The sequence below is a fragment of the Armigeres subalbatus genome, chromosome 3, assembly GCF_024139115.2.
Source record: "Armigeres subalbatus isolate Guangzhou_Male chromosome 3, GZ_Asu_2, whole genome shotgun sequence".
Taxonomy (NCBI): domain Eukaryota; kingdom Metazoa; phylum Arthropoda; class Insecta; order Diptera; family Culicidae; genus Armigeres; species Armigeres subalbatus.
This window is the reverse complement of record NC_085141.1, coordinates 165,174,805-165,200,246: the sequence shown is the minus strand read 5'-3', so window position 1 is coordinate 165,200,246 and position 25,442 is coordinate 165,174,805. Positions and strand designations below refer to the sequence as shown.

Here is a 25,442-nt window from a genome sequence, read left to right as displayed (position 1 = left end):
TGTATCTTTACAATAAAAAAATCGAAAAATTTCCATACAAAATTCGGAGCAAAACAATTGATTTTACGGTTCTTCAATGAGATGATTTCGAGCGACAAAACAATAGAAAACATTGTGTTTTAAATGTTTTCAATTACTGTTTGTATTGTTTTACAATAGAAATACAACAGGATTTAGAATACATTATACTCCAATATTACAATAAAAATACAATTCAATTAATTGTTTTACAATTTTTTTTATTTTCAAATTAATTTTAATCCAGTTTAAACTTGATTTTAACTCATTTTAACTCGCATTGCTGTTACTTGGCTTGGTGCATAAACCTGCGGAAAATGTAAATTATTAAATAATGTCAGTTTTATTAGAAGTTTATAAGAAAAGAAAAAATTACCTACATCAGTTCTTATTATATCCCGTTGGTAAGATTGGCCAATGGTAGCCACTGAACGATCTTGAATCAGTGAACAGCAAGCAGCAGTATTTTATTTATCATAAGCTTCATTTCTGTAAAGGAACAAGGATACGTTACCAGGTATGTCATCAGGTATTATGAAGATAAAATTTTTATTTATTTTTTGTTCGGGATGAACCACTGCGTACATTATGTACATTGAACTTTTGTATGTAGTATAAGGTGCCTGCCAGAGTAGACGCGTCTACGCGACGCCGCGCGAAAATTGTACGCAAGGGAATAACAATCAAAAATAAGGAGCTGTCAAATCGTATGGACGCTTCGTTTCGCATCGCACTTCGCGTCTACTCTGGCCGCACCCTAAGATTACGATTACCGGTGGTGAGTATAAACCGTTTGTCAGCGCAGTATCATTACTTGACACTTCACCGGTCGCTACTAAACGCGCTGCTAAAACAGTAGCGCAGCTGACAGGTGACCAAATTTAACAGCGCTGCTATTTGATGAACTATCAAACGTCGAACGTCACCGGTACGGAATGCAGCCACCAAAATGATAACCGAAAATAGTGACCGATGCGAAAAAGAGTGACTAATCTAAAATGACATCACTGATCAAAATACTCGCTCCCAGTAAAGATGCTCTAACGCGCACTTACTTTAAATACTTACCACGGTACAGAAGCCGTATAGTGATCTACCGCTTGCCCAGCATCAGAAACTGTAATGACACTTTCTGCACCATACAGTTTCATTATTTTCATCTCTAAACATCACTAATTATAAACAAAACTGTACACGCTCAAATGAATTCAGCCATTCTCCGAGTAAAATGATAAGCAAAAGTTTTTGTTCCCTTTCATTTTTTTGAATTAAATTTTTTATTGCATAACATTTCTAGACCTACAATATGAAAATATATACTTGAGAATCGGTATAACATTTTTATTCAATTAATATGCAAAGCTATTGTAATTTTATTGTTTTCAATTGTTATTTCATCAATATAATAAATCCATGAAATATTCCAAAATTATATTAATACAATTACATTAGACGGATTTCCAGATCATCCAAACCGAATACTTTTAAAATTTGTTTAGTTTTTGGATGAGCAATACTAAACATAAGCGAACAATAAAAATATAATAGAATGAATCGGTAACATTTAAATATATTGTTATTTTAATGGACGTACAATAGGTCATTGCGCGCGGCAAACCTAACCTCACTATTTTGACAGGTACTGGTCCTGTTGTTTACGTTTCGGACTTAGAATTTTTTTGATCCAAATTAAATCTGCATATTTCACGATGTTGAAGACATTCCATACATTCCGCATTCAAATATTGGTAATTATCGATAAGCTTAGGTAATTAACGATCAGAAAATCCAAAGAATGATAGAAGTATCTCAAAATTAAAATAAAGTCGTCTGTAAACAACAGGACCAGTACCTGTCAAAAGTCGTGTGTGACGTCACTGTGCAATGGAGTATAAAGATCTTTTACAACCGTGAACATTTTACAATAAGCGTACAATAGTTTGTATTGTTTGCCACACAATCTATTGTATTTCAATGGGTTATGTCATTCAAGTTGCTGTAAATTTTTATCCGGGCTTTCCAATGCATATAAGATGAATGTCATTCGAACGGATCTGTGAGAACTGTTTATAACATCGTTATTCCTCGGAGCAACAGTATCTGTAGACTTAAATGTCGGCTCTTTAAGCTACTTTATTATTTGTTGCGTCAAAGTCATGGACGGGGGATCTGAAACCTGCCAAGTGGCCGCGGAGTTCTTTACATCAATCCTTCTGCGATCTATTATAATGGATTTGTCGTGCAGGGTACGTGGAGCATCCGCATTTGGGAATATCTTCAGCAGTGATGTTAATGGAACAGAAAATTGCTGAAATGATAATTAAAGAGTAAAATATATTGTAAAAATATAGATTCTTTTTGAGCAATAATAACTTTATACTTACTATTCTATAGAACCGGATACTATTTTGATGTCTCAGTGCATAAATTTCACCATAATTTAGTATTTTAAACCTTACAAAAGAAAAACTCTGCAAGCGATTCATCAACATTGCAGCGGCTAAACAAAACACCACCAGGCAATCGAAACCCGTCAACACAAATTAAGCAGTGTTGAAGAAACGCACATTATTTTGAATGTGATTTTACACTGGATTTTTGTAATAACCCATAACTATTTCTGAACGCTGGGTTGCATGAATTACTGTGTAATATTAAATAAATAAATATTGTTATATTACACAAATGTAACGTAGTGAAAAATAATAAATCCATTTTATTGTAATTTCCAGGCGGTGTAATATTACATCCAAATGCATGTCAATTTGCGTCTATATTTTGTCATTACATTGGAATTCCGAAACATCATTCGAATTACGTTGACGCACTTTACAATTTTTTTTTTGCTGTGTACCAATTGTGGGGGCAATCAGAAATTCAACTTCTGGGAATGCGCTTCACACAAAAAAGTTTTGAATTCCCGTGCAAAATTGATGACGGGAAATTGCAATAGATTCGCCGGGTAAACAGATTTAAAACGCTCAAAGTCCGCAATCATTTGCCGGTCGAGCAATTCATACTCACCACAATCAACGAACAAATTTTGCTCCTACCTCTCACCGAGTAACGAACAGTTCGTCAAATTCTAATTTTTCAAACACGCCCTCCTATGCAAGCATCGCTCCAGGCAGGCAAAATTTCATTTCTGAAACCATTCTTCAACGGAAAATAACGTTCGTTCTGACGACTCAGGTAGCATGTCTTTGTAGCGACTTTGATTTTCTAAATGAACAATTGCATCACATGATTGATGCAATGTTCAAAGCAAATACCAAAACTGAAGCTGTTCAGGTTGGTATCAAATTTACTCAAAGAATTGTTATTGGACTTCGTTTAAATGGATTCAAATAATTCTTTGAAAATTTTAAATTGGAATGCCCGCTCATTAAAGGGTAAGGAAGATGAATTATTCAACTTCCTATCAGTTCATAATGTGCACATTGCCATTATAACTGAAACATATTTAAAACCTGGTCTTTTGTGGGCAGAGTGGTTTGCTACTTCTCAGCAAATGAAACACGGAATTTGCCTTCCGAGAAAAACTGTAGAAGATCTGATTTTATTTCACAATAGTCTCTCATAAAGAGCATGTTACAATAGTGATGGATGTATGGTGTTGAATAAACAAGACAATCTTATATGCGAATAATGTGCAAAAGGAAAGCACAATAATAACTGTTGAATTGTATATATGGCGTATAGCACAGTGTGCGAAAATAGTTCTAAGCAAAAGCGTGTTATGTAACACTCACCCTCAATTCAACATCCTAACGGTTTCGTCATGAAATCTGCTAGTTGTTTATCTGTTGGCATATATTGTACCTTAAGTAAACCTTCTCTAATTTTTTCCCTGACAAACATATATTTTACATATAACAAACATATATTGAAATGTGCTGTAGCCATCGATTCGTACTGTTTGAATCTTTCTAGAACATTACTTTTGTACTTCAATAGACAGTGAAGACCGTGAAGTTTTCAATAATGTTATGAAGTATTTAAATCTGTCGAAAGTTTTCTTTTCAAAGGGTCCACATATATCAGTATGTACCACTTCCAAGGGCCTGACTGTCCTAGGTATTGCCATGTCGATAAATGGTGACCTTTTTTGATTTCCCGCAAGACATGGTCCACATATTATCATGTCTACTGATACTTATGCTATCCATATCATCAACCATATGATTTCTAATAAGTTTCTTAGGATTTGTCATTCCAATATGTCCCAATCTCTTATGACACTGCATTAGTTTGTCATTTACTTTTCCCAGTAGAGCTGAACTATCTGGATAGTCACAAAAAACGTCCAAATAATAGAGGTTATTTATTCTCTGACCTCTCATTATTATTTTACCGTTTTTGTCAAAAACCTTGACGTTGCCATTTTGAAAAACAATGCTGTTCCCCTCAGATTCAATCTTCCTGACTGAAATCAGATTTGTATGAAGTTCATCAACAAAAAGAACATTGTACAGTTTCAAAGCTTTTACTTTATTGAGACCAACAACAGAGTTTAGTTTAACATTGCCAACTTTTGTCGCTTGGATACGCTGTCCAGCCTTAGCAACACAAATTTCCGTTGGCTTCTGGAGCTTTCTCACGTCCCATAAAGCTTCGCCATCTCGGAACATGTGATCACTGGCGCCTGAGTCAAGTACACAAGCGAGTCTCCTTTTCTTCGTGCGGTTTGCAATGAGGGCAATGTTTTCAACATTTCCTGCGAGATCCTCAACATCCTCAACGGTGGCAACCTTCGAGTAACGGTAGTTGTTTGAGTTGGAAGGGCACTTGTTCTGGTAGTGTCCCTTTTCTCCACATTTGAAGCATTCAATGTGCTGCTTCGAGGGCTTCTTGGATGGTTTCTCTTCGAATCTCTTCCTTCTAGCAACGAAACCTACGTTGCAGTCTTCAGCGGTAGATCGTTCAGCGTTCAATTCAGCGTTGAGGAGCATTCTTTTGATGGATGCTAGTGACAATGTATCGAAGTCCTCCTGCTTCATTACCATTAGGGCATTCAACACACTACTGTACTTCATCGGAACTGCGTTGAGTAGTGTTTGAACTTTGTCTTTGTAGCTCAGTGGGTCCCCATTGGTTTCCAGCTGATAAAGCACATCATGATGTTCAGTGAAAAGTTCACTCAATGAGTTGAAGCAAACGTCCTTCAACCCATAAAGCTTTCCTCTCATAGTGGTCTTTCAATGTATCCATCATTGCTTTTGCTGTTGACTTGCCCATGATCGTTCTCAAAGGAACATCCGTCATCCATGAGCAGATGAGCTGCATCGTCTTGCTTCTGACGCGCATCAATTTTCGCCAGTCTAGATTTCTTAGCATCTCTGTCTTCGTTCGCCGGTGCCTTCCAATATTCCTCGTTTTGTGGCTCCCTCTGGAGAACTGCGAGAATACCCATTCTGCGCAGAGCCATCTCCGCCCGCATCTTCCAAATGGGGAAGTGTTGCTCCATCCCATAGGACATATGGGTCGCACGGACAATCCGCTTGTCCTCTTCGGTTTGCTGATACGGGTAGTCCATCGCGCTGGTTCCAGTTCTACTAGCGATCGCTGGTCCCATAACCTGTGGGCAGAGTGGTTTGCTACTTCTCAGTAAATGAAACACGGAATTTGCCTTCCGAGAAAAACTGTAGAAGATCTGATTTTATTTCACAATAGTCACTCATAAAGAGCATGTTACAATAGTGATGGATGTATGGTGTTGAATTCTATTCAATATCCCAATGGACCAACTTGTTTTTCTTCCAGTCGAAATCCTTCTACAATTGATTAAGTTTTAACGGATTCAAGTGAGCTGTGTGGCCAATTGGTAACTCATGTTGACTTTGACTCTGATCACCTTCCTGTGACGTTTGAAATCTCACAACAAGCCATTAACAATCCAATCAGCTCTACTTTTAATTATCATAAATTGGCATTTATATAAAACTGTATATTGATAGGAAATTTGATGTTGATATTCCTCTCGATACCAGAAGTGATATTGATAATGCTCTCGTATCTTTGACAAATTTAATTGTCGAAGCCAGAGGCATTGCAATTCCTAAATGTGAAATTAAATTCAACTCCATTATTATTGACGACGATCTTCAGCTACTGATCCGTCTTAAAAATGTGAGGCGAAGGCAATACCAAAGAACTCGCGATTCCGCGTTGAAAGTTATTTGGCGAGATTTGTAAAATAAAATTAGGGGGATAGATTTTACTCTTTCCATCAATTCATATGCATTTGCGGTCATTTAAATGCATTGTTGCAATCTTTGAAAAAAAAAAGTTTTTCGTTTTTGAAATTTGTTTTTCCCAAGGAGCGACAATGTTTTTTCCAATAACTTTGGAACGCAATGATCGATCGGGCCAATTTTCAATAGGAAACAACTAGACCGCAATCCGCGTCGACTGCAACTTGTTGCTATGCTACCAAAAAGTGTGTCTATTCATTCATTTATTTAGTTAACATCTAAACGGATAACACTGAATCAACAATTTGACGCCACAATACACAATACATCTCTCCATCCTCGGATACGCCCCACGCTCGCCAAGTCGTTTTGCACCTGGTCTGCCCATCTCGCTCGCTGCGCTCCACGGCGTCTCGTACCTGCCGGATCGGAAGCGAACACCATCTTTGCAGGGTTGCTGTCCGGCATTCTTGCAACATGTCCTGCCCATCGTACCCTTCCGGCTTTAGCTACCTTCTGGATACTGGGTTCGCCGTAGAGTTGAGCGAGCTCATGGTTCATTCTTCGCCGCCACACACCGTCTTCTTGCACACCGCCAAAGATGGTCCTAATCACCCGTCTCTCGAATACCTGAGTGCTTGCAAGTCCTCCTCGAGCATAGTCCATGTTTCATGTCCGTAGAGGACAACCGGTCTTATTAGCGTCTTGTACATGACACATTTGGTGCGGTAGCGAATCTTTTTCGACCGCAGTTTCTTCTGGAGCCCGTAGTAGGCCCGACTTCCACAGATGATGCGCCTTCGTATTTCACGACTAACGTTGTTGTCAGCCGTTAGCAAGGATCCGAGGTAGACGAATTCCTCGACCACCTCGAAGGTATCCCCGTCTATCGTAACACTGCTTCGCAGGCGGGCCCTGTCGCGCTCGGTTCCAACCACAAGCATGTACTTTGTCTTTGACGCATTCCCCACCAGTCCAACTTTTGTTGCTTCACGTTTCAGGCGGGTGTACAGTTCTGCCACCTTTGCAAATGTTCGGCCGACAATGTCCATGGCATCCGCGAAACAAATAAATTGACTAGATCTGTTGAAAATCGTACCCCGGCTGTTACACCCGGCTCTCCACATGACACCTTCTAGCGCAATGTTGAACAACAGGCTCGAAAGTCCATCACCTTGTCTTAGTCCCCGGCGCGATTCGAACGAACTGGGGTGTTCGCCCGAAATCTTCACACAGTTTTGCACACCATCCACCGTTGCTTTGATCAGTCTGGTAAGCTACCCAGGGAAGCTGTTCTCGTCTATAATTTTCCATAGCTCTACGCGGTCTATACTGTCGTATGCCGCCTTGAAATCAACGAACAGATGGTGCGTTGGGACCTGGTATTCACGGCATTTTTGAAGGATTTGCCTCCGCTGCCTTGACTTTCACTGCCTGTACTCTCAGCGCGATTCAAATGTTCCTCGTAGTGCTGCTTCCACCTTTCGATCACCACACGTTCGTCCGTCAAGATGCTCCCATCCTTATCCCGGCACATTTCGGCTCGCGGCACGAAGCCTTTGCGGGATGCGTTGAGCTTCTGATAGAACTTGCGTGTTTCTTGAGAACGGCACACCTGTTCCATCTCCTCGCACTCCGCTTCTTCCAGGCGGCGTTTCTTCTCCTGAAAAAAGGCGGGTATGCTGTCTCCGCTTCCGTCTATAACGTTCCACGTTCTGCCGGGTACATTGCTGCAGCGCGATCGCCCGCGCTGCGTCCTTCTCCTCCAGAATCTGTCTGCACTCTTCGTCGAACCAATCGTCCCGTCGACTTCGTCCCACATACCCGACGTTGTTCTCCGCTGCGTCGTTAATGGCTGCTTTAACTGTATTCCAGCAGTCCTCAAGAGGGGCCCCATCGAGCTCACCCTCTTCCGGCAACGCTGCCTCGAGATGCTGCGCGTATGCTGTGGCGACATCAGGTTGCTTCAGTCGCTCTAGATCGTACCGCGGCGGTCGTCGGTATCGAACATTGTTGATGACGGATAGTTTTGAGCGCAATTTAACCATCACCAGATAGTGGTCAGAGTCGATGTTAGCGCCACGATATGTCCTGACGTCGATAATGTCGGAGAAGTGCCGTCCATCAATCAGAACGTGGTCGATTTGTGATTCTGTCTGCAGTGGTGATCTCCAGGTGTACCGATACGGAAGGCTGTCTTGGAAGTAAGTGCTGCGAATGGCCATATTCTTGGAGGCAGCGAAATCAATTAGTCGTAGGCCGTTTTCGTTCGTCAGCTGGTGAGCGCTGAACTTCCCAATAGTCGGTCTAAACTCCTCCTCTTGGCCAACCTGAGCGTTCAAATCTCCTATGATGATTTTGACGTCGTGACTTGGGCAGCTGTCGTACTCACGTTCCAGCTGCGCGTAGAATGCGTCCTTATCATCATCAGTGCTTCCGGAGTGTGGGTTATGGACGTTGATTATGCTGAAGTTGAAGAACCGGCCTTTGATCCTCAACCTGCACATTCCTTCAATGATCGGCCACCACACGATCACGCGTCTTTGCATATCGCCCATCACTACGAAAGCTGTTCCCAGCTCGTGTGTGTTGCCGCAGCTCTGGTAGATGGTATGATTACCTCTAAACCACTCTAAACGTTCGCTCCATTGACCCCTTCCAACAAACCTCCTGCAGCGCTACGATGCCGAATCCACGGTCCTTGAGCACATCGGCGAGTATGCGTGTGCTCCCGATGAAGTTGAGAGATTTGCAGTTCCACGAACCAAGTTTCCAATCGCAAGTCCCTTTTCGTCCCAGTGAACTACGCCGATGGGTCCGGTCCGTATTCTCTTGTTTATTGTTCGTTGCGTGGGTTTTTTGGCTGGCTTGCAGGGCCTGACACCAAACCCCCTAAATTTCGGGAGCACCATTCCTACTTATTACCGGTGGACCATGGTGCACAGTTTCACTTAGCGTCCCTCGCTGGCACTCGGACGATGATCAGCCGCCCCTAACAAGGAGAACAGACGCTGTTGTGAGCCGATCCTGACATGGAGAACAGACGCTCAGTAAGATTTGCACCTCCGGAGAGGAGCAAACCCCTCCTTCGCTGTCAGCATACGACCATAGTTCCCACTGGGGTTGGCTACCCGATCTTCCCTAAGGCTGCTCGTATCCCGGCCAGCACCACGGGAAGGTAGGGATAGGAGTTGCTGGGTAAGAGGCTAAAAACCGCGAGATGGGGTCTATTTTATTCCTTCAGGTACGCGAAGTACCAATGGTACGCTTTACCCAGCATTTGCTGTGCCAAAGTGTGTCTATGTGTGTGTGAATAATGCTATGTACCAAAAAGTGTGTCTCACATTTTTATACACACACATACAGATATCACCTCAATTCGTCGAGCTGAGTCGATTGGTATATAACACTATGGGTCTCCGAGCCTTCTATCAAAAGTTCGGTTTTGAAGTGATCATATAGCCTTTACGTACCTATACTTTGTATACGAGAAAGGCAAAACGTTTCGCTATTCTGAGAAATACCAACTTTGAGAATATTGTCTCGAAGTTGGATCCCAGTTCGAAACCCTTTTGGAAATTAACAAACATTCTTTAAAAACCTCAAAAGCCAATTCCAGCGCATGAAGATGGAAAAAAATGTTATTGACAAATGGCGAAAAGACAAAACCAAATGTAACAATAATCCACTTATAAACAGAAAATCAAAACTTTGTCTTAAGAACAAACTTTTGATTTACAAACAAATTTTTAGACCAGCCATGTTGTATGCTGTGCCAATATGGACTAGTTACTGCAATAACAGAAAGAAGACTATCTCCAGAGGATTCAAAATAAAATTTTGAAAATGATTCTGAAGTTGCCTCCGTGGTTTAGTACCAATGAACTTCATGGAATTTCTAATATTGAGACATTGCAACAAATGTCCAACAAAATAATTTCCAATTTTAGATAAAAAATCGTTGCAATCTTCTATTGCAACGATTAGCTTATACCCTTAGTATTAATTAGTTTAAGTTGAAAACATTGCAATTCCTACATGGTTCAATTCAACCAGAGGAAAAATCCTAACTGCCAGAGGCAATTTAAATGTATTAATAATAACTAAAAATGTAACATAGCAAATAAGGATGACAGTTTTAAGAAAACACGGAACACCTAGTCTAAGAGATGAATGCATGTATTAGATAATTAGCAAATAAAATTAGTAAAAAAAATAAAATAAAAAAAAATATAAATAAAAAATTAATATGAATGCCAATGGGATCACATAATTTTGTATCCTGAATTTCTATTTTTCATAGTTAATTCGAATGACGATGCTGATGCGTCTGGAACGTGAAAGTGTATCGTTCCACACTTGGTAGCCACATGTTTCCAAAATGCAAGCAACTTGGAAAGTGTAGCTTTGTTTGCGATATGCAATGGCAATGTATGTACATATCATCACTGTTGCGCGCCAATTTTTCAGAGTAGTCAAAAGCTGATTGAACGCATCAAAGAGCACATGCGCACATGAAGCTTGGACTGGGATATCCTTGTCGCGTGCGTATGCCATATGTGCTGCTAATGCTCAAAGCAGATTCTACATCGCATCAGTTCGGTTGAAACGTTCGAGGGGAGAAGATCATTAACCACCAGTTTTGGTTTCATCAATCTGATCATTGGTTTAAATCTAGTGAATAAATTTGCACGAAAAAAATGGTCCGACGTAAATATTTGCAAATGGTGAGTAATAAACTTTAAGCATTCGTTAGCAAAGGTGTTGGATTTTAGTTAAATTTTATTATGTATCAAATAATGCGAATAAAAAACAGTTATTGCAAGAAAACCTCGGCATTGACATTCAACACCGGATAACTGGATAGTATAAACAATTCTTTTTAGTGTCTAAATTTAGAGACTATTTTTGGAGATTCCAACCGCAAGCAACCATAGGCGTACTCGAGGAAATTGTGCATTATATTTGATAGAAACATAACTATCTAAATGGATTACAAGATTATTGTATATTATGTCTTAAATTTCAGCATATACTCTTGGTATTTTTGACATTCTTGGCGAATGGCCTACAAGCGATCTCCGACACCGATGCGTTTGAAGATCATTTGTCACGCGATGGTCTTAGAAAGCAGCTGCAAGAAGTTAAAGCCCAATTGGAAAAATTTAATACGCATTATCTGATAAATCTAGAACAACGAATGCTCAACGTTTTGACAACAATGACCAGTATCGACAGCAATGTAAAAACTCTTCAGGAGAAATCTCAGATTTGGGATGTATTTCAGCACCACATCGGGGCTTGGACCGAGCATATGAAATCTGTGGATCATAAATTAGATTTAATCAAGAAGTTAGTTTGGCATCATCATGCAGAATCTACTTATGATCACATTTTGTCTTTCCAGAAGCCAAGAAAACACTCCCCATCATTTAGAAGTAAAATTATCGAACATAGACTTCAAAATTCAACACATTTTTGATAAAGTTGACGTTGTTAATGAGAAACTTCATGACATTACGAAAACTGTTTATGCGTTATCAAGCTCTTACCGAGCGCGTCGCAATGATCGAAACGAACCGCATGACCAGAGCGCAGTGCTAACTAAAATTGGCAACCTCCAGAAGCAGTTGAACCGCCTAGAACTAAATTCATCAAACTGCCCAAAAAAGAACGGCAACGGAAATGGCAAAGCGAAAAAAGAAGCGCAAGAATTTGATGACGAAGTGGATGACTTTCTCGATAAACTTGCTACGAAGAAATTGAAGGATATTGCAACCAGCCGAAAGAATGCACGATCGCTCGAAAGTCTAGCGAACACGCTACGATCCGTTGATGAGCGCACGATTAGAATCTACGATTTGGAAGCTAATCAGTTTGAGCAAATTTGGAGTTGCTGTAAAAGAACTGATCACGAAATTACAACTTTTACAAATAGTGCTGATATTCTGTTGAAGCGTATAGAACGGTTGGTTATTAATGTGGATAATAAAATCGAGAAAAGGAACAGTTTACAGTGTCAGATCCAAAATGAAGTCTCAGTTGGAGTGACCAGTCTCGATGTGACAACCGAAACTAACGAGGATATTGCCACGACTACGACAGAAGATGATTTTAGTGTATCAAAACTCGATATTATCGAAAATGATTTAGGTTAGTTAGTTACTTCCTTTCAGTTATTTTTCGTTCGTAAACTATTGAGGAACTTTAAAAATGTGAACTCATGTGCCAGACAAATTATTTTGATTTTTCTGACAGTGTACAGTACAGTGTACAGTGAAACACTTAATAATGATGCTTTCATGGTGGTTCTTCTTCTTTTGGCTCTACGTTCCAACAAGAACTTGACCAGCTTTTAAACTTAGTGTCCTAATAGCATTTCACAGTTATTGATTGAAAGCTTTTCTATCCTTTGTGTGGCAAGAACAATGTACACATCGTGCCCTGGTAGTCAAGAATATTTCCCACCCGAGAACATCATAGTCCATATCGAGATTTTTTTTTTTTGCATCCGTGTATTCACCCGTATCGAGAATCTAATTCATTATCTCCGGATGGACAATCCTACGCGATTTCTCGCCAGACTAACAGAGGGTTTTATATGTTATAAAAATATTAGATATATAATATATATAAATATATATATTATCAATTTCCCACCTTATCGGCCGCGACGATTTGTAATCGTCGCAAAGCAAATCGTCGCCAGCAAAAATGGCCATAAGATCTGTCAGATCAACTGTGAACAAAATTGTTTGATTTCAATAATCACATTATTTCCCGAAATTTAGTACTGTTTTTCATGCATATTTTCATAATTTGGCTTTGAACTACCACAGATTGAAAATAATGATATTGGCGACGATTTTAAAGGTGCTTAAAAAGTGATCGGCGCGTTTTGTTACCAGCGAAACTGACAATATGTGTTTTATGTTATAAAAATATTTTCAATACTTTGGTAGTTAATGGTATTTGGAATATCAATTCGCAATGTAAAGCTCAAAAACCAAACATGTTTGAATAGTTTTGATATTTATTCTCATTTCTCCAGAACGAATACTATTTATAGATTAAACAAACATTTCATGTGAAATGTTGTGCTACATCAAAAAAGATTAATTACAAAATTAACAACAAAAAGGTCATAAATCGTTAATTTTCATTAGGTACATTCTGGATTATTTTCTTTGGAAGCATTCTATTATTTAGGGTTTTAGGTTGCTTCAATTCAAGACAAACTAACAAAGTGTTCATCACTTCTAGTAGATTTTCATCAACCAGACAAGCAGGGCTGCCATCAGTTAACCGTGCGAGAGGATGGTGTCTATACATTCAGTTCAATCGAGTTGAACGACGCTAACCGAGACATCAACAGGCGATACTGTAAATTTGCCTCAGAAGGTGCAGCCTGGACGGTTATCCAAAGGCGATTACATACTGATTTGCAGGAAAACTTTAACCGATCGTGGAACGAATACAAGAACGGGTTTGGTGATTTAAACAGCGAGTTTTGGTTTGGCAACAATTTCATTCACATGTCAGCATTTTCAATTCATCGGAGAAAATATACCTTTAACTCATTTTTTTATAATTGTAGGCTCACATACGATGATAATGTTGAGTTAAGAATTGAGTTGTTCGATTTTGAAGGGAACTTTGCTTATGCAGAATACAAAACCTTCAGAATAGATACCGAGCAGTTCAATTTCAATTTGATGATCTCCGACTACCAGGGTAATGCTTCCGACGCATTGAGTTACCATCACGATCAGGATTTCAGCACGTATGATCGCTCAAATGATAAATCAAATGGTTCTTTTTCATGCGCCTTAACATACGGTAGCGGATGGTGGTTCAACAGGTTGTATTATAAAATGTTTATTAAACGCTCTGTCATTGTAATGTATAATTATCATATACTAATTTTAGCTGTGCTGAATCTAATCTGAATGGCATCTACTACGCTGAAAATCCCGAAGCTCACAAGTCAACTGGAATTCTGTGGGAAACGTGGTTGGGTGATTACTCTCTGAAGTCGACTGTCATGATGATACGCCCGAGGGATGTGTGGGCTCCCGAAAACGATGATTTTCCTCATCCACAGGATCCATAATTACTTAAAATTATAATATGATAATTATTATACTAAGGACACACCTGTGGTACTTGTACCATGGTACAAGAGAACAAGAAAATTATTCCAAGACTATATTTAATAAAGACAATAATTGGTATGGTACTCATTTCAAGATTCTTGTACCATGGTACTTGTACCACCAGTGTGTCATTAGTATTAAATAAACATTTGCTACGTTCAAATCCGAGCTCGAAGAAGTTCTCAACGTGAAGATTAGAAAACTGTCTGAAAAGTTTTTTAAAATTGCCTCATTAATTACTCGCAAAAATAAATGTTCAAAAAAATTTCAGCATTTCATCGTCCCAAAATATTTCAAAAATATATTCTCTGCCTTATCATTTAGGCAATTTGAATACATGAATGTACCGAAAACACTAAAACAGTTCTAAAGTTATGTTTCGACAAAATAATGGGTGCCACACGGGAAGCTGAAGCACAAAAGGCTGAATACTCTTAAGGCAGATCTCAAAAGGGTGAATGAATAAGAAGGCTGTAAAGTATCGAATGACTGAAATTGGTGGATTGAATTGAATCTTCAAACGATGGAGTACAAATTGAGTGGTATAGAATGGTTACGGTGTCTTTGTATTTTATTAGATCCAACTGACCGAACATGGTCTTATTGAACATCTTATAACTAGGAAATAATAGCATTAATAAATAACTGATTTCATCAACTCAATAACAACAAATTAATAACAGATTTCATAATTGCACATCACACAAACATCAATATTTTTGAGCAACTTACAAACAACTACAAAAACAAAACTTCATTCTCCTTTTTTGACGTTACATAATTCATACAGACACATTTACAATTACAATTTTACGGTTTCCAAGTTTCGTTAACTTTAGTCAAAAATTCGCGGCAATTTATACCTTTAGGCCAAGTTGAATGATTTAGTGCCAATGCTTTTTGTTCCATAGTCAAAACAACCTTGAACGATATATAATCCATTTCATTTAAATTCTTCCATTTCGGCACAAGCTTAACCACATTATGAAAAGTCGTCATTGAAGTGCCAAGGCAACGGGATACCATTAGCCGTACATCGTTTTCAGTAGCACAAGTATCGATGTTAGATAAGTACAGCGAGAACGTTTCACTTTCCTTCTCGGCACATTGTGATGAGCAAGCTATCTCATTAGAACATTCATGATGGCTATAGGTAGACATGGGTGTAGAATGCAAACACTGAGCGGCGGTAGCTGGTTTCTCGACGATGTCAGCAAGCGTTTGGACCACATGAGCGACGGTACGTTTCAGTTGATCAATTTCGCTTTCCAATGAGCGGTATGGTTCGGTGTTTGTAGCGACATCCATTGGTTCGGTTATAGTGGCAGCATCAGATTTCATTCGCTGCCCTGATCTTGCAGAACATTTCCATGCAGGTGTTGCACATCCAAATTATATTTGTGGATAAAGCATACAGATCAGTTTCTGTTACTCCAACACAGTCAGCGTGGAACTTCTTAGCACACATCCCTTCACACACCGTATGGAGATCAGTCGCGGTGATAACGAGAGAGCATTTCTCACAATGCATTGTTATGGTTTTATTAAGCAATGGTCGACGGAACAGCTTTTCAGAAACGGATATTTTGTGAAATTAACGGGCACAAACGTGAAATAATCAATTAATGATGACACTTTTTAACAAAACGTTCAATGGACTTGACTTTAACACAGATTGTCTTGTCTTTAAACGTCTTCAACACGTTAAATTCAGCGTTATAGAGGAAGCAACAAACAGCCCGTACGGTATCAGAGACGTAAGTTTATGTGGGAATATTTTATTTTATAAAAAAAAAACCAGATTAATCCACCTAGCGGTGATGGCGCCTTTCTCGCGCAAAAATGTAATAAATGTAGCCTTTACGCTTACACCTCGATGATGTACAAGAAAGGCAAAACAGTTACACCGTCTAATGTTATGATAGAAAATTTACACTAGTAGACGACAGATGGCGCTGCCAAAAGTTTCTCGAATTTCCTATGTTCGAATTTTGACTTTCGGACAATTTCATAGTACTATGAAACTGAACGAAGAGCATACTTACGCCTAAATGCGTGCAACACGAGCATCTTTATAGTACGATGAAACTCTTAATGGGAGCAAGCCGCGGATAAACTTTAAAAATATTCATAGATGCAAGGCATTTTTCATAACACATTTCATAACACACATTGTTCTATGTCACTATATGTCATCACTATTTTAATATTATCTATTTTTTGCAATTTGCAATTATTATGAAATTCAATAGTGATCAACAGCGTTTTAGTCTCTGTCGGATGCATGTTGTTGCAAGAAAATCGGTTAAGAGTTTCTATGTAAAAATTTGGCTAATGTTTTTTATGGCATTTTGTGCGCACACACACGCACACACATACACACACACACGCACACACGGACAGACAGACATTTGTTCAGCTCATCGAGCTGAGTCGAATGGTATATAACACTATGGGTCTCCGGGACTTCTATCAAAAGTTCGAATTTGGAGTGAAATGATAGCCTTTCGGTACAACTTAGTTGTACGAGAAAGGCAAAACGTTTTTCTGAAATACTCACCACGTGGAAGTGCATGGTCTTATTTTTCATATAGTCGGATGTTTTATCGGGGATCTAGAACAATTTTAATTTTTTCGATATTTTTAGCGCAAACTCCATTTAACTCTTATTCACTATTATACTGTAAAATATCGAGGGAATGAATGAAGGCTTCAAACATACAACTACTTTATTTGAGAGTAGATAATGGAATGACTAATACACAATTATAACAAATGGATTCCCTAGATGATTTCCGGTTGGTTGTTTATTATGCTTAGCAACTTCCGCATACCAAGCATGGCGGCTATGCCACAACTACTCCCCCTCCTAGCGTCTTGGTGGCCGAACAACTCGATTATACCTCGTAACATATGTTCCGATCAATTGATGGTTTGCTTGAATCTCCTCCGTATCATCTTCAAGCGAAACGAAGCTTGCATCCGAATCTGCATCGTCGTTGTTGAATTCACAGTGGTTGGTATTTATTTTTCCTTCTTCATAGTCGTCTTACGGGTACTTTAGGATTTGATTACTTCTCCGTCTGATAATACCAAGTGTGTCCGACGAGCATTCGAATATTACAGCTCCAAGCTTTTTCAAGATTTTTCCACGTATCCAAGTTACTTTCTTTGGATTTCTGTAGTCTCTGACGTATACAGATTCCCCAACAACAAATGTTGGTGACTTCTTTTTGCTATTCATCTTTTCAATAGTGTCGCTTTGGCGTTTTACAGCATCAAACTTTAACAAATCAAACCTCTATCTCATTTCTCTACCGAACATTAATTTAAATGGGCTTTCCGCTGTCGTTGCATGCTTCGAAGCTCTATACATTTCCAGAAAAGAGCTTATCATCATGGACATCGATTTCTTCTGAAAAACTGCATCGTGGCTAAGCTTCTTCAAAGCAGTTTTCACTGTTTTCACAGCATTTTCTGCGGCACCATTCGAACACGGACTGTGCCGGTTCGCAAATGATTGATTCCTCTTGATTTGCAAAACTCTTGAAATTCTTCCGACGTGAATGCAGTTCCGTTGTCAGACACCAAAGTGGTAATTGTACCAAACCTTGAAATATATTCACAAATTTTCTCAATTGTTTCTTTGGACGTCAATGTGCGAACTGGAAAGACTTCAATCCATTTGCTGTAGCCATCAACCATTACAAAAAAATCCGATCCACAAAACGAAAAAAGACCCATGTGAACTCTGTCTCGTGGTGCAGACGTCAGTCGCCAAGGCGAAACAGAATCACTTCTTCCTGGTCGTTGCTGAATACACAGTTCACATTTTTTTTCCTAGCGTCTCGATGTCGCTATCCAAGTTTGGCCACCAGAAGTAAGATCGGGCCATACTTTTCATTTTTACGATTCCCAAATGTACCTTGTGAAGTTCATCCAGCAACATCTTACTCAGCTTGGTGGGAACAACTATACGATAGCCCCAAAGTAAAACACCTTCTTCTACGCTTAGTTCATCATGTTTTTGATAGAATGTTTTCAATTCATCTTCCTGTATAATATTTGGCCACCCAGACTGGACGTAATTGACAACTCGGCCGATAAGCTTATCTCTTCGGCTTTCTACAACAATCTGCTTCCGTTTCACCAACGAACGCGTTTCAACTTCAATGAAATTCAAGTAGCTTACGGTATCTTCATCATTCTCGTCGTCTTTACAGCGTAACGGAAATCTTGAAAGAAAATCAGCTGGGACATTGTGCACACCCTTCACATGACGAATGTCATAATCGCCAGGAATGCCGCCCATCGTTGTAACCGTCCAGCTGCTATGGTTGGGATACCCTTCGGATTGAGCAACCCAGTCAATGGCTTATGGTCGGTCATGAGCCTAAAGTGACAGCCAAACAGATAGTTGCTAGACTTGTTGATGCCATAGTAGATCGGACGGATCAATGACGGAATATCCGGCCTCATGTTTTTGAAAATCCGAGACGCAAATGAAATCGGCCGTTCAGATTTTTTTTGAGAAAACGTGAGTTATCACAGCTCCAATTCCTTCGTTAGATGCGTCACAGTATAACCTAGCAGGAAGATTGAGATTATAGTGAGCCAAAACGGTATCTTCGGAAAGAAGCTTCTTCCACTGAGAAACAGACGTCTCACTTAGATCAAAATGCAATAAAAATCATCGTCACGAAAACATTATCGCCCAATGCAAAATGCACTGTAGATGGACAAGAGGCAATCAGGTAGCGGTAGTGTGCAAATGTCAAACACAAGCAAAATCGATGGAAGCGCCATCGGTGGCCAATCGTCCACCTACAAAAAATTGAATCCCCCGTTAAAAAGATGAACTATGGAACCTATGTACAGTGAGACGTCTGTATGTCTGTGCTTCTTCGCTTTCTCAAATGCTTGTTGATGATTGTTGGCCCAGGAGAATTTCACACCGTCCTTCAACAGTTCATATAGAGGCTTCAAACACTGCGCCAAGCTTGGACAACGTCCTTGACATCAGCTGGTGGTTTCACGTCTAAAATGGCTCTCACTTTCTCTGGATCTTTGTGTAATCCATCTTCATCAAAAACATGTCCTAGGTATGCTACAATTTGCTTGAAAAATTCACATTTGTCTTTATTCAACAGGAACCCGGAATCTTTTAAACGGTTTAAAACTAGGGGGAAAGACGGCTTTGGCAGGTTTTGTTCTATTATTATCAGGGGGGTTTTTGTCGACCAAATTTTATGAAATTTGGCCACAATATTCTTTAATATGCAAAGAATGTTTGGGCTAAATTTGAGCAGAGTCAGTCGTAAAAAACCCCCCTGCCAATAATAGAACAAAACCTGCCAAAGCCGTCATTCCCCCTATTTCCAGGTTCTCCAGAAGCTCTTGTACTGTCGCTCCTGCAACCAGGACGTCATCTAGGTAAATAACGGTATCACGACAGCCCTGAAGAACTATTTCTAACGTGCCTTGAAAAATTGAACATGCTGGTTTTGTGCCAAATGGTACATCTACCACAGATTCATCCAATAAACTCCACGATGGGTGCTCCACGCTAAAATCCTCTTCGTTTCATCAACTTCGAGCTGGTAATAAGCGTTTTTCAAGTCCAATTTCGCAAAATATCTTCCTCCTTGGAGAGCAGCAAAAATATCTTCTATAACAGGAAACGGGTGGCGGTCATCCAATAGAAACGGATTCACCGTGACACGATAATCGGCGCATAAACGTAATGAAGAGTCTTTCTTCATAACTGGCACTAATGGTGTACTCCATTCAGCTTCAAATGAATGGGGCCTTTGAAATGATACCGGAGCTCTCCAGCCTGTTGAGTTCTGCTTCAACTTTTTCTTTAAACGCCAACGGAATTTGTCTTGGTATCGACTTGAAAATTGACCGTGTGTTTATTCACAAAAACTTGCATTTCCACCGGCGGAGGAACATCGAGTTTGTTGACTCGCAAATGATTCACTTTCGAACTACGATTCTCTATTGATTGCTTCTTATCTTTCGATGGACAAACCTTGGCCAAATGGCCCTTGTTGTCACAATTGCGGCAGATATAATTTTTGTAGGCTTTGTAGGGGAACTGTTCCGTTTTCAATCTCACTGTACATATATTCATCTCATTGCGAAACACAGAAATACGGCACCAATTTCGTCACTTCTTTTTGCTAACATGCATGCTCACTGCTGAAAAAAATCACAAAAATAATAAACAAATCAAATACCTTTTCATTTCTTTGTTTTTCGTAGGACCAATATCGGAGCTATGAGATGAACGTTGAAGTTGAACGTGGCATGAAGATGGGTAACTATGGAGTTTTATATCACTCTCCCAGTTCAAATGACCAGCGATTTGTTGAAATTTTGGAGAACTGGTTGGAGATGTTCATAGATCCTAGTAAATTAAATATACTCGCTGGCGATTTTAACATCAATTGGTGTGACATCCATAATTCGAATCATTTGAAACGGTTAGCAGACTTTTTTGATTTGAAACAAAAGGTCTTCGATTACACACGTATTTCTCAGCACAGTAGAACTTTAATTGATCATGTATATTCTAATTTCGATTCCGTTAGTACGGTAACGATTTGTGATTTGAAAATAACCGACCATGAAACTCTAGTAATTAACGTAGATGATAATAGTGATAATAATAGTGATCTTATCAAATTAAAGTGCTGGAGAAAATATTCAAAACAAGCTATCTCGGGTCTTGTCGCAAGAAACGTGGATTTTCAATCAAACGTCGGTTCGTTAGATCAGCTGTTCTTACTGACGTTTTGAAAACCTGTACCAATAATCTAATAGAACATAAATATGTATCTCTGAAAAACTCGAACAGCTGGTACAATCTGGATCTTTTACGATTCAAACGTAAAAGGGACAAATTGTACAGAAAATTTTGTAGAAGTAATAATGCTATTCATTGGAAAAGGTATCAGGTCGCGCGTAATAAATATTCGCATATGTTGAAAAAAAACGAGATGCGAATATATTCAGAGGAAAATTGATCAGCATCAAAACAACAGCAAAGAGTTATGGAAAATTTTGAAATCCTTGTTAAAACCTAATAGTAGCAAACCGCGATCCATAACCATAACCTCGATGGCACATTAGAACAGTCAGAACAAGTTATTGCAGATAAATTAAATCAATATTTCGTCAACAGTGTCTCACTGATTAACCATGTCAATTGAGTTAGTTGATGAGCCTGGCGAAATAAAACAGCCGATTAATTTAAATTGTAGATTTGATGGATTTCACCCAATAACATTAGAAGAACTTGAGAATATTTGCTATTCAATTGGAAAAACGGCTGGAGTTGATAATGTTAATGCCAAGGTAATACAAGACTGCTTTGATGTCATCGGACACAACTTGCTGGACCTTATAGATGAATCTTTACGAACTGGGCACGTGCCACAAGTTTGGAAGGAATCTCTAGTGATTCCGATTCAAAAAGTTGCTGGGACGATTAAAGCCGAAGAGTTTCGTCCTATCAATATGTTGCACACATTAGAGAAAATTTTGGAACTTGTAGTAAAAGGCCAGCTGCTTGAGTATTTGAATAGAAATAACTTGCTGATACCGGAACAATCGGGATATCGAGAAGGTCATTCTTTTGAAACCGCATTGAACTTGGTATTAGCTAAATGGAAAAAAAATGTAGAGCGTAAAGATACGATTGTTGCTGTGTTCTTGGATCTAAAACGCGCTTTTGAGACAATTTCTCGGCCCTTATTGTTGAGCACAATCAAGCGCTTTGGAATTTCGGGATCTGCATACAATTGGTTTGAAAGCTATTTGTCTGACAGATCTCAAAGGACTGCTTTTAATGATTCTGTTTCTAGTCCCGTGGAGAACACGCTAGGAGTGCCACAGGGAAGTGTATTAGGGCCTATTTTATTCATTATGTATATAAATGACATGCGACGAGTCTTACGATTTTGTGATATAAATCTTTTGCTGATGACACCGTGATATTCATTGCAGCTAAAATTTAGCAGATGCCGTTTCACGCTTGAACGAGGATTTACACTCTCTAAGTAGATGGTTGAAATACAAGCAATTGAAATTGAATATTGATAAAACAAAATACATGGTAATTTCGCGAACCTGGAGTAAATGAGGATGTCTCTGTTAAAATTGATGATGGGACAATTGATCGCGTCCGCGATATTAAATATCTTGGCGTGATTATTGATGACAAGCTAAAATTTGACATACATATTGACAATGTTATCAAGAAAATAGCCAAGAAGTATGGAATGCTCTGTCGATTAAAACACGATTTGACTATTGGTAGCAAAATACTCTTGTATAAATCAATCATCTCTCCTCATCTGGATGTTTGCCCTTCCATCCTTTTCTTGGCTAACGAAACACAAATATCGAGATTGCAGCGCTTACAAAATAAAATAATGCGTTTGATTTTAAAATGTGATAGATTCACTTCCTCAACTTTCCTGTTGGACGCCTTACAATGGCTGTCAGTGAAGCAAAGAATAGTGTACTTGACTATGGTGTTCTATTTTAAAGTAATAAACGGTTTACTGCCTCGATATTTGTGTGATCGAATTGAAAGAGGAAGTGATATTCATAGTTATAATACTAGACACGCGGATAATGTGAGAACACCCTATTTTCTGTATGGCGCTTCACAAAACTCTTTGTTTTTTAAAGGTATAAATGTTTTCAATTCGATGCCTTCACACATCAAACGTGCAGTCACGCTAACACAGTTTAAGAGACAATGTATTTCACACGTCAAAGCTGCCTTTTGAACAGCTACCCGGCAATTTTTTACCCGTTAACACATGTATCTTGACGAAGTTTTTAACAACGGATGATTTTTATGGACCATTTTTTATCATTTATTGAGGCATTAATAAGCTATGACGTTCGCCTCGATGATGATGATGGATTTTAATTTATTGACGTAGTTTATTTTTGAACCTTTCTTTGTGTAGTCTACAAAAGTTTGAGCATCGCGCGGGGTTTGCAGATATGAATGTTTTTGATTTTATTTAAAACTTGCATATTTCGAACTGTTGAATCATGCTCTTGAATTAGTAGTAAGCCTTCTGGTAGATTATTTTGTACTCGCGGTTGTTCCGAAACTTTTGTTATCGACGGAGCAGTTACACAAGTTTTGATGTTTGGTTGTCGAACCTAATGATCCATGTTCAGATACATGTGAGTTTTAGATTGCGATATTGGTTTGTGAAAAGAACGCGATGTTTGGCGGAGCTTTTGAAATCTGTGCGAGAGGTTTCACAAGTTTAGCTTTTGATGAGCTCCATGTATCACTACTGTTGATTACAAAAATTCTAGGTGTAGTTCTTTAGTTCATTTTACCGATTTATTTTTGCTGTACAGTATGGAATTTTATTTTGGATTTTATATCTGTATATACAATCGGATCGTTTGTTTGCAAAACCGATTACATTGATCTTATTTAATTATCTTAAAGATAACTCGTCCAGCTCAAACCTTTGTAGGGGTATGTGGCGGGACCATCATCATCATCATCATGAAGTCCAGGAGCAGTAACCCTATATTTTTATAAGTTTCACCTCCCATAAAATAAGCTTTACTTTACCATAGAAGATGATTTCTCAATTATTGGTCATCCCACAAAAAAATCTGTTATTTACAGTGCTCTGGCATGTATTTGTGACAAGTTTCCTTGATTTTAACAAAATTTCCAAGAGTTTTTAAATATGTTCACCTGTTGGGGCCAACTGAACACTCTATATAGGGGTTAAACTGACACCTTAAAACTTAAAAACATAACCTCAAACTCATCGAACTAGGCTTTCATATCGTGTTATTTTCGTTTTATCATGGTGCGGAATTATAAATCATCATAAAAGTTCCAGTACATGACATATATACCACAGAAGCATATAACACCATAGAAGTCGCTGAAAGTGCAACAAAAAAACGAAGTGTTTTGTATAAATTTGGCAATCTCGTTGGCAAGTTGATCGGTACTACCCATTGGAAGGATTGGCGATGCCAGTAGGGTGGCTAAGAGCATGCATAGATTATGCAATGCTTAGAGGAGAGACGATTGGGAAAGGGTCTTGTAATCAAGGATGTTAACCATCATTCAGTAATTTGCGTTTGATCATTTAGTAGTTTGTCAATAACACATTCCAGAAGCTGAATTTCAAAATATGTGGTATGGTGGACTTCTAGTGCGAAGGTTTTTCTACAACTCTGCCTAATGGTTCGTTGTTTGAATTCCACTAGTAACCGAGTTATAGCTATAGTTTCAGTAACTTAGACTAAATGATAACAAAATTCCAATCATTTAGTTTGAGTTACTGCAACTAGCGCTCTAACTCCGTTATTAGTTGAATTCTAATACCGAACCATTAGGCAAAGTTGTAGAAAAACCTTCGCACTAGAAGTCCACTATACAACATATTTTGATATTCAGTCTCTGGAATGTGTTATTGACAAATTACTAAATGATCGAACACAAATTACTGAATGATCGTTAACAGGTTGTTTGAAGGTACGAAAATGCGTTTTGCAGAATTTGTTTTTTCACCTGGTTGGTTCCATAGTGCATGAAAAATAAACATCAACAGTTATCACGTGCTGGAAGAGGCGGCAAGTTTGGTATCATTTGGCGCGCAATGTTTGATGAAATATGACAGCTAGTACGCATGACGCAATGAATGACACCTAGCGCCACCAAACGACGTATTGCCACAGTCAGTATTCTAACGTACTTTGATTTACACAGCTTTTTGAGTAAAATTTGTTCTAGCTTGGATGTCTGTTATCTGTGGTCGGGGTAAATAGCTGCTTCAACAAATCACAAAGCTCCGAAAACTTATTATCTTCAGGTAATGCCGGGAACGTTAAATTCTTAACAATTTGGTAGACTTCCATGGACACAACCGTCAGTAAAAACACAGATTTCCTCTTGTTGTCCTTATTATTCATTAGATAGGCAACGAAAAATCTCTTCAAACGCTCTTCATACAACGGCCAGGAATCTCCATCATTAAATTCCGGAGGCTAGACAAAATTCATT

At 38.9% G+C, this 25,442-nt stretch overlaps 1 protein-coding gene and 1 long non-coding RNA gene across 4 annotated transcripts; one reads left to right on the top strand and one right to left on the bottom strand.

Moving 5' to 3' along the window:
• Positions 1 to 264: 264 nt before the first annotated feature.
• LOC134225829 (uncharacterized) lies at positions 265 to 1,200 on the bottom strand. 2 transcript variants are annotated; one of them, XR_009983336.1, is made up of 4 exons: positions 1,087 to 1,200; positions 792 to 1,011; positions 395 to 507; positions 265 to 326 (listed from the first exon to the last, which is right to left on the bottom strand). It is a non-coding gene; the product is annotated as an uncharacterized LOC134225829 (long non-coding RNA). The 2 variants fall into 2 exon arrangements; XR_009983337.1 differs by lacking the exon at positions 792 to 1,011 and having other exon boundaries at positions 1,087 to 1,175.
• Positions 1,201 to 10,815: 9,615 nt separating this feature from the next.
• Positions 10,816 to 15,009, top strand: LOC134227658 (angiopoietin-2-like). Of its 2 annotated transcripts, none has more exons than XM_062709308.1 (6): positions 10,816 to 10,939; positions 11,242 to 11,564; positions 11,620 to 12,365; positions 13,476 to 13,749; positions 13,810 to 14,073; positions 14,142 to 15,009. In XM_062709308.1, exons 1-6 carry the CDS (start codon positions 10,913 to 10,915, stop codon positions 14,323 to 14,325), a joined length of 1,818 nt encoding a protein of 605 aa, XP_062565292.1. In that variant the 5' UTR covers positions 10,816 to 10,912; the 3' UTR covers positions 14,326 to 15,009. The 2 variants fall into 2 exon arrangements, with proteins under 2 accessions (XP_062565292.1, XP_062565293.1); XM_062709309.1 differs by having other exon boundaries at positions 13,479 to 13,749; positions 14,142 to 15,008.
• Positions 15,010 to 25,442: the final 10,433 nt, after the last annotated feature.